Source organism: Ranitomeya variabilis, chromosome 1, assembly GCF_051348905.1.
Source record: "Ranitomeya variabilis isolate aRanVar5 chromosome 1, aRanVar5.hap1, whole genome shotgun sequence".
NCBI lineage: Eukaryota > Metazoa > Chordata > Amphibia > Anura > Dendrobatidae > Ranitomeya > Ranitomeya variabilis.
Genome location: NC_135232.1, coordinates 799,434,433 through 799,448,192, shown reverse-complemented (window position 1 = coordinate 799,448,192; position 13,760 = coordinate 799,434,433). Strand labels below are relative to the sequence as shown.

The following is a 13,760-nucleotide window of genomic DNA, read 5'->3' as shown; positions in this document are numbered from 1 at the left end:
GCTCCGTCGCTGAGCCCACATCCTTTCCTGCACATGTCAGCTGTTTTGAACAGCTGACATGTGCTGCTAACAGCCGCGGGAGGAATCGCGATCCTCCTGTGGCTGTTAACCTGTTAAATGCCGCTGTCAAACTGACAGTGGCATTAAGCACGCCTGAAATCCGCCAATCTGTGACCCCGGTCACATGATCACCGGTCACCGATGGGGTTGGCATGACAACCAGAGGTCTCCTCATAGCAAGTGAGTAATTCTGCTACATACTGGCGATCTGATCATCGCCTGTTTGTAGCAGAGCCGATCAGGTTATGGCAGCTTCTAGTCTCTCATGGAGACTATTGAGGCATGCCAAAAGTAAAAAAAAAAAAAAAGTTTTTAAAAATATAAAAGTTCAAATCGCCCCCCTTTCGCCCCATTCAAAATAAAACAATACAGAAAATCAAACATACACCTATTTGGTATCGCCGCGTTCAGAATCTCCGATCTATCAATAAAAAAAATTATTATCCTGATCGCTAAACGGCGTAGTGAGGAAAAAAGTCAAAACGCCAGAATTACTTTTTTTTGGTCACCACGACATTGCATTAAAATGCAATAACGGGTGATCAAAAGATCGTATTTGCACCAAAATAATATCAATAAAAAGGTCAGCTCGGCGTGCAAAATATAAGCCCTCACCCAACCTGAGATCACGAAAAATTAAGACGCTACAGGTATCAGAAAATGTAAAATATAAATAAATAAAAACATTGCGCCAAAGATTGGAATTTTTTTCACCACGTAGATAAAAAAAGCTGTACATGTTTTGTGTCAATGAATTTGTAATAACCTGGAGAATCCTAATCGCAGTTCAGTTTTAGCATTTAGTGAACATAGAAAAAAAAAAAAAAAACGTGGGATTGCACTTTTTTTTTTTTTTTTTTTTGCAATTTCACTGCACTTGGAATTTTTTTTCCCCCTGTTTTCCAGTACATGATATGTTAAAACCAATGGTGTTGTTCAAAAGTACTACTCGTCCCACAAAAAAACAGGCCCTCACATGGCCATATTGACCCAAAAATAAAAAAGTTATGGCTCTGGGAAGAAGAGGAGCACAAAAACGAAAATACCTCCAGTAATGGCGTTAATACAAGAAATTTTATGCAAAAAACCCCACTAACTATATTTAGTATTGCTGCATTCTGGATGAGCCAACATGGAACACTGCCCCACTAATTAATCCTTTCAGTGAACACTGTAAAAAAAACAAAACAAAAAACTATGCTTTATCTTCTTACCTCCAAACAAAAAGTGGAATAAAACACAATCAGACGGATGAATGTAGATAAATATGGTATAGCTGAATATGTCATTTTGTCCCTCAAAAAAAGCAAGCCGCCATACAGCTCTATCAGCGGAAAAATAAAGTGTTAGCTCTGAGAATAAAGCAATGCATTTTGTGTAAAAGCGCCAAAACGTAAAATATAAATGTGGTATTTCTGTAATCGTACTGACCCTAAGAATAAAGCTGCCTTAGGCTAGGGTCACATTGCGTTATGTGACCGCGTTTAACGGACTACGTTACACCGCGGCATAACGCGGTGTTAACGTAGTCCGTTAACGCCGCCATAGCCTGTAATGGTGAACGCGTCGCTAGCGCCCGCCCACATTGGGCGTGCGCTAGCGATGTGCCGTCATTTGAGTGACGGACCTCGGACGCTGCTTGCAGCGTCCGCGGCGCGCCCGAGGTCCGTTCCTCGCTAGTGCAGATCGGGGATCTGCGCTAGCGGGGACTCCGAACGCGGACCCTAGAGAAGCATTGCGTTAGCGCAATCCGCTAGCGCTATGCGCTTAACGGATTGCCCTAACGCAATGTGACCCTAGCCTTATCAACTTTTCTGCATGCGGAATGGCAGTAAAGAAAAATTTTTTAAAAATCCTTAATTGCTTATTTTTGTTCATTCTGCCTCCCAAGAATCGGAATAGAAAGCGATCAAGAAGTCATTTGTCCAAAAATAGTACCAATAAAACTGTTCACTCGTCCTGCAAAAAAGACGTCATAAGACGAAATATGGAAAAATTATAGGTTTTTGCATTAAAAAGTTTATTTTAGTGTGTGGCAGCAGCCAAACAGAAAAAAACAATATAAATCTGGTATCACTGTAATCGCACCAGACTGAATAATAGTCTAATCACTTAATTTCACAAGGAATGGCGTAAAAATAAATAAAACCAATTCTTCACCTGCTGTTGATTTGTTCATTCTGCCTCCCAAAGATCACAGTAAGGCCCTGCTCACAAGTCCAAATGGCCCCTCCATTCAGAGCTCCAGTGTGCCTAAACCACACTTAGCGTCCACATGTTTGGCATTTCTGTAGCGATGAGAGCCCACCTAATTTATAGGTGCATGTCTCCAGAAGCACGAGCTGGGCACTACTGCGTATTGGGGACTACAGCGTATGGGGCACTACACTGTTGCCTGTTTCTGGAAAGCACTCATGGAGTCAAAATCGTCACTACAGCTGAAGATAAATTAGCCCCAGATTTTACATTTTCACTCTGGAAAATGTAAAATCTGGGGCTAAAACAAAATGTATCCTTCCCCCCATGACTGCACCATGCAGAGATGGGATCCGCCCTTCAAGGACAGGAAACCTACAGATAAAAAGGGCCCATCTCCCGCATCATTTGGTTTCCTGTCCTTGACGGGGAACCTACAGTCGGCGTACTTGTAAAGGCATACCTGATTTCTAGAAGAGAAGGATCGTCGTGGGATGCCAGGCCCGGACAAGACCGATTCAGGCAGTGGGGGTTCCCTTCCTCAGCTGGTGCGGTGTCTTGAGGCGCCACTACTGGCGTCAGTGGGCCTCTAGAATGTTCGAGGAGAGGCAGCAGAGAAGATGGATCATCGCTGTGGGCATGCTGCCTCTCCTTGGTGTCTCACCGCCTGTTCTGCAGGCAGCCCGGGCCAGCGCTGGTGGGAAACGCGCACGGGAACTTCCGGGTTCCTGTGCGCACGCGCGGGGATGCGGTGCGTCCCTATGATGCTGCGCCACAAGTCATGACTGGGAATCCAGTTCGGCGCATGCTCTTCCGGAGATGCTGTGAGTGAGGTGCCTATTTACTGCCAGAAAGCACTAGAACAGTGCTTCAGATAGAGCTTTGTCAGTCTTGCCTTCAGTCATGAGCGAGCAGGAGCACCAGGAGCTGCAGACTCTGCATCCCCAGTCACCACCTCAGCAGTAGCTGCTGTTGCAGCCACAGCAGTGACAGTAAAAGGAAAAACTGGATAAGGAGACGGGACATCAAGAGCAGGGCTGTGGAGTCGGTAAGCCAAACCTCCAACTCCACAATTTCTATGACACCAGCTCCGACTCTGCGATTCCGACTCCACAGCCCTGATCAAGAGGACCCTTCCCATCATCACGACCGTGGTAACAGGGAGAGTGGGCGTTCTCGCAGTTCGTCCTAGGGCAGCAATGACTCCAGTATGGCGTCGAACCCAAGAGAGAACCCATCTACAAGAATGGTTCCTCCGCTTATCCCAGAAAGTAAAAGTGCGGGTAAGACCACCAAACATAGGACCTGTCCACTTTGCCCAGAGGAGTTACCCACTACATGGGAAGAAAGACTATGCAGCTCTTGTATAGAGCAAACAATCTGTGGAAAAAAACAAAGTTTTCCTCAGAGCCATAATAAAGTCACAGGTATAGTTCCTTCAGGATAAAGGAGAAAAAACAGCGAAAGTCCAGGAACAGGTCCCCTGAGTCCAGGTCTGGCAGTTTAGAGGATGAAGAGGGAGACTCGGATACGTTCGATTCATCTTCATCCAGAGACAGAGGCGGTCGTAGCTGTTTCCATTTAGAGGAAACAGCCTCGTTAAAGCAGTCAGGGCCACCAATGTGGCTTGTAGACCCTCGTCCAAAAAGATCAGTTCAGGACATAATGTTTGGCGGACTAGAACAAAGAGAGAAGATCTTTCCCTCTTAATGAGAAAATCCAATCCCTAATTAGGAAAGAGTAGAAAAAAAGAGAGAAAGGGCCTTTTCGTTTTGTCCCCAAAGAGGAAGTATCCATTTGATGACCCGGCATGTTCATTCTGGGAGAAGGCACCAAAATTAGATGTGGCAACTGATAAGGCTTCCAAAAAGTTTTCCGTTCCCTTTGAGGACATAGGGTATTGAAGGATCCCATGGCCAAAACAGATACTTTCCTGAAGGGCTCATGAGAGGCCGCCGCGGGGTTAAAACCTGCAGTAGTTGCAACTTGTACTGCCAGATCACTGATGGTCTGGCTAGACCAGATGGAATCCCTGCTAAGAGAAAAAAAAATTATAGGGATGCTATACTAGACTCCATCCCGGTAATGAAAGGGGCATATGCTTTCTTGGCTGATGCATCGGCGGATTCGGTCAGACTGGCAGCCAGATCAGCATTTTTTTTTTTCTAATTCAGCCCGGCGAGCCCTCTGGTTTAAATGTTGGCCAGGAGACCTCCAAACAAAGTCAAGATTATGCTCCATTCCCTGTGAGGGCGAATTCTTATTCGAGCCTACGTTTGATGATACTCTGGATAAAGCGGTAGATAATAAAAAACGCTTCCCTGTCCTCTGCAATACCTCTTATAGGAAATCCTTTCGGAATAAGAAAATTATCCGGAGGAAGCCCCCCAGGGACCAGGATAAGTAGGAGGATGGAAGGAGGAAGACCAAAGGGTTCTTGTTCAACAAACCCCCCCCCCCCCCCCAGTGATAACAGGAAGCCATCCTAATGAGGGGGGAAGGTTATCTTATCTCTCTTTCTCTCGACCTGGGAAAGAATATCCAACATCTCTTGGATCTTAGACCTAATAAAATCAGGTCTAAAATTTTAATTCCACTCAACTCCCCAACCAAATTTCGTAGTGACAACCTAGAGATCCTCAAACGAAGAGCAACTAGCCATAGAGCAGGAGGTTCTAGGCCTGATAAGGAAATCTGTCCTTCAAGAGGTCCCTTACCAGGAAAAAGGTGAAAGATTCTACTCCTCACTGTTCCTGAAGATAAAAACCAGATGCAACCTTCAGGACAATCATAAATCTAAAGAAACTGAACAAGTTATTGAAGGTTCAAACCTTCAAAATGGAAAAAATAAAAACATCTGTAAAAATGTTGTTTCTGGACTGTTTCATGACTGTTCTGGAACTAAAGGACACCTACTATCACGTCCTCATCCACAGAGACTATCAGAAATTCCTCCGGGTTGCAGTCTCGATAAAAGGGGTAGTAAAGCACTCAGTTCACGGCCCTCCCAATCAGTCTAGCCATAGCTCTACTGGTGTTCACCAAGATAGTGGCAGAGGTAACGGCACACTTGAGGGAGCAAGATATCCTAATTGTCTCATACCTGGATGATTTTCTGATAATGGTCAGCTCCCTCCATGATTGCAAGAAACAACTAGAGAAAGTCATGGATTACTTGACGAACTTTGGCTGGCTTTTGAATCAAAAGAAATCCAAAACCGTGCCAGGCCGAGTGCAGGAATATCTATGCATCATATTGCATTAAAAAAATCAGGAGTGTCGCCTCCTGGCAGAGAAAGTTCAGAAGATCATAGCCCTGATATCTCGGGAAAGCGATGTCCCTCCTAGGTTCCATGACTGCCTGTATCCCGGCCATTCAATGGGCTCAGACACACCAGGGATTTGCAGTGGGAAATCTTAACAGCCAGAAATTCTCAAAAAGGGCATTTAGAAGGTCAGCCAACCTTGTCATCAAAAACGGCACTTTCTTTAGAATGGTGGATGAGGATAGACCACTTAACCCGGAGTGTTTTCAGCCTCTCAGGTTCTGACCACAGATGCAATTTAAAATTCTTGAACACTATTCAGGGTCACAACGAAAGAGTATTCTCAGACAACCGGGTAATGGTAGCATGCTTAAATCGCCATGGAGGAACCCGATCCCGCCCTCCGATGGAAGTAACAAAGTCCATTTTTCAGTTAGCCAGGGGCAACTTGGGTCTCTATCTGCACTCCACATAAGAGTGACAGAAAATCGCAGAGCAGACTTCCTTAGTTGGACCCTTCTGAGACAGGGCGAATGGGAACTCAATCAGTCAATGTTCGATCAGGTCGCAGAAATGTGGGGACGACCTTCCATAGATTTATTCGCCAACAGTCGGAACAGGAAAGTAGATTTATTCTGCTCAATAGACCCCAAAGGGAACCTCAGTGTTGGATGCCTTCATGATTCCATGGGAACACTATCTAGCCTATGCTTTTCCTCCAACTGCCCTGATTCCGGTGGTTCTGAGGAAAGTCCGGGAAGACGGGGCAAAAGTGATCTTAATGGTGCTTCTGGCCAAAGATGATGTGGTTTTCTTGGCTGAGGAAGATGTCCATCTCCGACCCCTGGGTACATCTGGAGCTTCCGAACCTTCTTTCCCAGGGACCGGTTCTTCATCCTCAGGTAACAAACTTGCACATGACAGCCTTTTAAACCTTCTAACTTTGTAACAAAAAAATGTTTTAAAAAAGTGTGCTGATGTAAAGTAGAGATGTAGCAAATGTTTTTATTAACTATTTTGTGTGACATAACTCTGATTTTAAGGGCATAAAATTAAGTTTGAAAATTGCAACATTTTCACCAAATTTCCAATTTTTTTCACAAATAAGTTATATGGAAGAAATTTGACCACTATCATGAAGTAAAACATGACACGTAAAAATATTCTCTGAAACCGTGGAATCCGTTGAAGTGTTCCAGTGTTATTACCACATAAAGTGACACTGCTCAGAATTGTAAAATTTGGCCAGGTCATGAAGGTGAAACCACGCTTGGGGGTGACTACCTGACGGCAAGCCGCCAAGCACAAGTCTTCTCGACTAGTCTACCGTGGTAGCTTTCAAAGTATGGTAAACGTGCATCTATGTGGACATCACTGAGTTGTATTTGCGAATGCCCTAACTTGTTTTTGAACTTGGTATAAATTTCTGTTTCGCCGTAGTGGAAGATGCTTCAATAATGTGACAAAGACTTGCATGATTTTTATTCACGCTACAGTACTTTGGGCTACAACACCTTTTTGTTTTGGGAGGTGTTTTTTTTTTTTTTTTTGGCAATTTTTAGGACCCATTGTCTTGTTTTCAACAGGTAAAGCCTTCCCTTGATGAAGCCTTTGTTATCCAAGAACAGAATGTTGCTTTGAATTTCATTGGTTCTAGAGGCGCTAAGCCTGGTGTCACCAAGGAAAAAAGAATCAAATATGCCAAGGAAGTTCTTCAAAAAGAGATGCTTCCACATGTTGGTGTCAGTGATTTCTGTGAGACTAAAAAAGCCTACTTTTTAGGGTGAGGTTTGCGTTAAATTTTTCTTTCATTATTGCATTTGCCACTGTTTGTCTAGCGTTGTTGATGTTTTAAGCCTGTTTTGATTTGTGCTAAATTTTTCTAAGTTGCATCTTTTTTTTTTTTTTTTTTTTTTAGTTTTTTTATTATTTATATATTTGCCAGGATTTTTTTTATGTTCCCTATCATTGCTTTCCAGATGTTTTTGACCTGATTCAATAATTTTTAAAAAGTGCCTAATTTTTTATGCAAATGTAGTCCAGTCGTGCTTGAAAGGTAAAAAAAAAAAAAATTACATCATGCTCCATATTGAATAATTTGTGATCCGGCTGCCATGGTAACCCATCAGGAACCCTATGGTATCTGTTGGATACGAGCACCAGTAAGCACTCCATTTAAACGCCATTGTCTGAGATTAGAATATAGAGCTGGAATTACAATAAACGCTTTATGGTCTTATCTAGCTAAAAGTTAATGAAATATAGACAGTGGTGCTCAACTGGTAGGGTTGTGTGCTCACAACTGCTAAAAAGGCTTTGGCTGCTGCAGACCCACAGCTATGAGAACATCAAGAATTGGGGTGAAAACGGATTAAATCTGCGCTGTCGGCGGATGAGTAATGAGGAGGAGTTTGAAGCCCAGGAATGCAGTTTTAGTCAATGCGTTTCAAAGCGTCACACTTCTTCATCAGAACAAACCACTGTGGTTTGTCCTAATGGAGAAGTATGACAATTAAAAAGGCGTCAAAGTTTTAAGCTGCGTTTTACAGTACGAGCAAAACATTGAAATTTCAGAAATCTCATGCACACACTTAATAAAAAAGAAAATGTAAATATCACATGGTCATAAGTATTCAGACCCTTTGCTCAGACACTCATATTTAAGTCACATGCTGTCCATTTCCTTGTGCTCCTCCTTGAGATGGTTCTAGTCCTTCATTGGAGTCCAGCTATGTTTAATTAAACTGATAGGACTTGATTTGGAAAGGCACACACCTGTCTATGTAAGACCTCACAGTGCATGTCAGACCAAATGAGAATCATGAGGTCAAAGGAACTGGTTAAGGAGCTCAAAGACAGAATTGTGGCAAGGCACAGATCTGGCCAATGGTGCAACAGAATTTCTGCAGTACTCAAGGTTCCTAATAGCACAGGGCCTCCATAATCCTTAAATGGAAGACGCTTGGGACCACCAGAGGTTCACCTTCCAACAAGAGAATGACCCTAAGCACACAGCTAAAATAACAAAGGAGTGGCTTCAGAACAACTCTGTGACCATTCTTGACTGGCCCAGCCAGAGCCCTGACCTAAATCCAATTGAGTATCTCTGGAGAAACCTGAAAATGGCTGTCCACCAACGTTCACCATCCAACTTGACGGAACTGGAGAGAATCTGCAAGGAAGAATGGCAGAGGATCCCCAAATTCAGATGTGGAAAAATTGATGCATCATTTCCAAGAAGACTCATGGCTGTACTAGCTCAAAAGGGTGCTTCTACTCAATACTGAGCAAAGGGTCTGAATACTTATGACCATGTGATATTTCAGTTTTTCTTTTTTAATAAATTTGCAAAAATTACTACTACTTTTTAAGTCAAGATGGGGTGCAGAGTGTACATTAATGAGAAAAAAATTAACTTTTTTTGTATTTACCAAATGGCTGCAATGAAACCGAGTGAAACATTTAAAGGGGTCTAAATACCAACCCAACCTGTAAGAGAAGAAAAATAACTTACATTATACTCACCTGCGGAGTAGTCTGTTCCGATGGGCGTTGCTGGTCTTCGTCCGGTGCCTCTCATCTTCTTCCGATCCCCATACTCCTGCTTGCTGTGTGGATGACGCGTCCTTTCGTCATCCACACGGTCTCCTCGGCACAGCGCTCCTGTGCCCTGTCAAGGGCAGAGCAAAGTACTGCAGTGCGCATGCGCTCGGGGCTCTCTGACCTTTCCCAGCACCTGCGCACTGCAGTACTTTGTTCTGCCCTCAACAGGGCAGAGAAGTACGCCTGCGCAGGAGTGCGGTGCCGAGGAGATGCGTCATCCACACGAAGCAAGCAGGAGGGCGGCATCGCAAGAGGAAAGGAGGCGCCGGACCAAGAACAGCGACACCCATCGGACCGGACCGCCCCACAGGTAAGTATAATAAAAGCTATTTTTCTTCTCTTTCAGGTAGGGTTGGGGGAAGATATACAGCACTATAGAATACTGTATATCAGCCCTGAAAGGTGGTGGCCGTATCTCTTATGGGCCAAAACTGCTGAGAGGATCCCTTTAACCGTACTCCCGGCTCTTAAAAGTATTAACAATTTTTATGCAGAAGAACCCCCCCACCCCCACCCCCGCAATTAATGTTGTAAGATTGGGATGGGGCTCAAACAAAACTTTTAACTAGTAGGTGTACGCAGCTGCAGACAATAGTACTAATGGCACATTGTAACATTAAATGAGGCCTCTGTACTGCAGCAGAGAGGCCTGCTGGAGATACTAACAGGTAGTGAGAAGTGACTTTCAGCATACGTTAGGGCTATCACGTGCCCCTCTGGCCCCTCCAGCCTCCTGCCAGATTTGTTACTCATGACTGTCCAGCCATCTGAGTGCATCTTTTGAGGACTCAAAGAATGGGGTAGTGCAAAGTGCGACCACTCTGAGCTTGGCAGAGTAAATCATTGAGTATTGTAGGTCCAGCACCCTAATCCTCCTTTTTATGTCTAGAAACAGACCTTTTACACTGGACCTCCACTGAGAAGTCTGGAGAAAAAGGAGAATTTCTGTCCCCCCGAGCTTAATATCCTGCTTCTCTCTCTTGCTTTCCTTAATCTATAATATAACGCTGGGAGCGTCACTCTGTCCGAAGCCTTTATAGACTGCACAAGCGCAGGCGCAGTCTGGACCCCACAGAGTGACGCTCCCAGGAGATCGCGGTATGCGTAAGCAGTGAACGCACACCGCGATCCCCAACGGAGAAGCAGGGACGAGCCACGGAGCCAGGAGGGTGAGTATATTTACCTATCCTCCATTCCACCGCTGCGCGAGCCTCCGTCCTCCACATCCTCTGCCTGAGACGTTCAGTTCAGAGGGCACGATGACGCGCTTAATGCGCGCCGCCCTCTGACTGAACAGTCACAGCCAGAGGACAGGACCCGGAAGATGGAGCCGCGCGCAGCAGTGGAACGGGGGGACAGGTAAATATAGCAAGTGCCAGGGGCCTGAGCTAGCGGCGACTCCGGCACCTGACCCCCACAGCGCGCCGGTGTCCCTGCCTGCTCAGGCCCCCAGCACAGCCACGCACAGCCGCCCGCACTCACCAGAGCCACGCACAGCCGCCCGCACTCACCAGAGCCACGCACAGCCGCCCGCACTCAGCACAGCCAAGCACAGCCGCCCGCACTCACCAGAGCCACGCACAGCCGCCCGCACTCAGCACAGCCAAGCACAGCCGCCCGCACTCACCAGAGCCACGCACAGCCGCCCGCACTCACCAGAGCCACGCACAGCCGTCCGCACTCACCAGAGCCACGCACAGCCGCCCGCACTCACCAGAGCCACGCACAGCCGTCCGCACTCACCAGAGCCACGCACAGCCGCCCGCACTCACCAGAGCCACGCACAGCCGCCCGCACTCACCAGAGCCACGCACAGCCGTCCGCACTCACCAGAGCCACGCACAGCCGCCCGCACTCAGCACAGCCAAGCACAGCCGCCCGCACTCACCAGAGCCACGCACAGCCGCCCGCACTCACCAGAGCCACGCACAGCCGCCCGCACTCAGCACAGCCACGCACAGCCGTCCGCACTCACCAGAGCCACGCACAGCCGCCCGCACTCACCAGAGCCACGCACAGCCGCCCGCACTCACCAGAGCCACGCACAGCCGTCCGCACTCACCAGAGCCACGCACAGCCGCCCGCACTCACCAGAGCCACGCACAGCCGTCCGCACTCACCAGAGCCACGCACAGCCGTCCGCACTCACCAGAGCCACGCACAGCCGCCCGCACTCACCAGAGCCACGCACAGCCGCCCGCACTCACCAGAGGCACGCACAGCCGCCCGCACTCACCAGAGCCACGCACAGCCGCCCGCACTCAGCACAGCCAAGCACAGCCGCCCGCACTCGGCACAGCCAAGCACAGCCGCCCGCACTCAGCACAGCCAAGCACAGCCGCCCGCACTCAGCACAGCCAAGCACAGCCGCCCGCACTCAGCACAGCCAAGCACAGCCGCCCGCACTCAGCACAGCCGCCCGCACTCAGCACAGCCGCCCGCACTCAGCACAGCCGCCCGCACTCAGCACAGCCGCCCGCACTCAGCACAGCCGCCCGCACTCAGCACAGCCGCACTCGGGCAGTAGAGCCAGAGAGAGAAAGATGGGAGCAACATATGGCAGAATGGAAACCGGAACAGGCAGAATGGGGGCGCGGGATGGGAGCAGCACATGACAGAATGATTGCGCACGATGGGAGCAGCACATGACAGGATGGGGGTGCAGGATGGGAGCACATGACAGAATGGGGGCACACACATGACAGGATGGGGGTGTAGGATGGAGCAGCATATGACAGGATGGGGGCGCAGGATGGAGCAGCACATGACAGGATGGGGGCGCAGGATGGGAGCACATGACAGGATGGGAGCAGCACATGACAGAATGGGGGCACACACATGACAGGATGGGGGTGTAGGATGGAGCAGCATATGACAGGATGGGGGCGCAGGATGGAGCAGCACATGACAGGATGGGGGCACAGGATGGGAGCACATGACAGGATGGGAGCAGCACATGACAGAATGGGGGCACACACATGACAGGATGGGGGTGTAGGATGGAGCAGCATATGACAGGATGGGGGCGCAGGATGGAGCAGCACATGACGGGATGGGGCCGCAGGATGGAGCAGCACATGACGGGATGGGAGAGCAAGATGGGAACAGCACATACCAGGATGGTGACCATATACCAATATAAATGCTCGCCACCCGGGCGTAGAACGGGTTCAATAGCTAGTATGATATATTGGTCCTTGTAGTGTAGGACTTAGATCAATATGTTCCTTGTGGTCTGCCCATTGAGCCCGGTCTCATGGGGGGACCCTGTGAGCGTTCTCCACTGCAAACAAAGTAGTGAGGGTATCCTTGCCAAAGGTATCCAGTAACAATCTTTCTCCTACGCCTCATTGGGGGACACAGGACCATGGGTGTTATGGTGCTTGCCACTAGGAGGACACTAAGTAAACACGAAGAGTTAACTCCTCCTCTGCAGTATACACCCCTTGACTGGCCAGTAACGACTCAGTTCTTGCTTAGTGTCTGTAGGAGGCACTTGGGTCTTTCCAGACCCCACCGTTTTTTGTTTTATTTTTATTTTTTTAATTAACGGAGTGAAGGGGGCGACAGATTCCTCTCTAGGGTCCGTTCTCCCCCGAACCATCAACAGGCGAGTATACCTCCCTGTACCTCTCCTGCGACGAATGGGGCACGCCTAAGGGTACTTTCACACTAGCGTTTTCTTGCAATACGTCGCACTGCGTCGTTTTGGCGAAAAAACGCATCCTGCAAAAGTGCTTGCAGGATGCGTTTTTTCACCATTGACTAACATTTGCGACGCATTGCCACACGTCGCAACAGTCGTGCGACGGTTGCGCCGTGTTGTGGCGGACCGTCGGCTGCAAAAACCGTTCCATGTAACGTTTTTTGCCGCCGACGGACTACCATTTCCGACCGATCATGCGCGGCCGGCACTCCGCCCCCACCTCCCCGCACCTCACAATGGGGCAACGGATGCGTGGAAAAACGGCATCCGCTGCTCCCGTTGTGCAGCGCATTCACTGCTAGCGTCGGTACGTCGGCCCGACGCTAGTGTGAAAGTACCCTGAGCTACACCAGGGCGACGGTTCCTATACGGTCCCGATCTCCCCGCTGTAAGAGGGCGAGCACATAGAGTATATCTCTTATGTGCATCTCCCGGGCTCATCCGAAATTATGCCCTCACCTCGGCATCACGTAGACCCCACAGTAGCCGTAAGTCCCCATGCGGCAGGCATTTCCGTAAGTCCCCATGCGGCAGGCATTTCCGTAAGTCCCCATGCGGCAGGCATTTCCGTAAGTCCCCATGCGGCAGGCATTTCCGTAAGTCCCCATGCGGCAGGCATTTCCGTAAGTCCCCATGCGGCAGGCATTTCCGTAAGTCCCCATGCGGCAGGCATTTCCGTAAGTCCCCATGCGGCAGGCATTTCCGTAAGTCCCCATGCGGCAGGCATTTCCGTAAGTCCCCATGCGGCAGGCATTTCCGTAAGTCCCCATGCGGCAGGCATTTCCGTAAGTCCCCATGCGGCAGGCATTTCCGTAAGTCCCCATGCGGCAGGCATTTCCGTAAGTCCCCATGCGGCAGGCATTTCCGTAAGTCCCCATGCGGCAGGCATTTCCGTAAGTCCCCATGCGGCAGGCATTTCCGTAAGTCCC

The 13,760-nt window shown here is 48.5% G+C and overlaps 1 protein-coding gene across 1 annotated transcript in view; it reads left to right on the top strand.

Annotated features, from left to right (window-relative positions):
* POLR2B (RNA polymerase II subunit B) overlaps positions 1–13,760 on the top strand; it is an 87,023-nt gene that overhangs the window by 35,320 nt on the left and 37,943 nt on the right. The window contains exon 8 of the mRNA XM_077273855.1: positions 7,109–7,305. Coding sequence (XP_077129970.1) covers positions 7,109–7,305 — 197 coding nt within the window. The remainder of the gene's footprint in view (positions 1–7,108; positions 7,306–13,760) is intronic.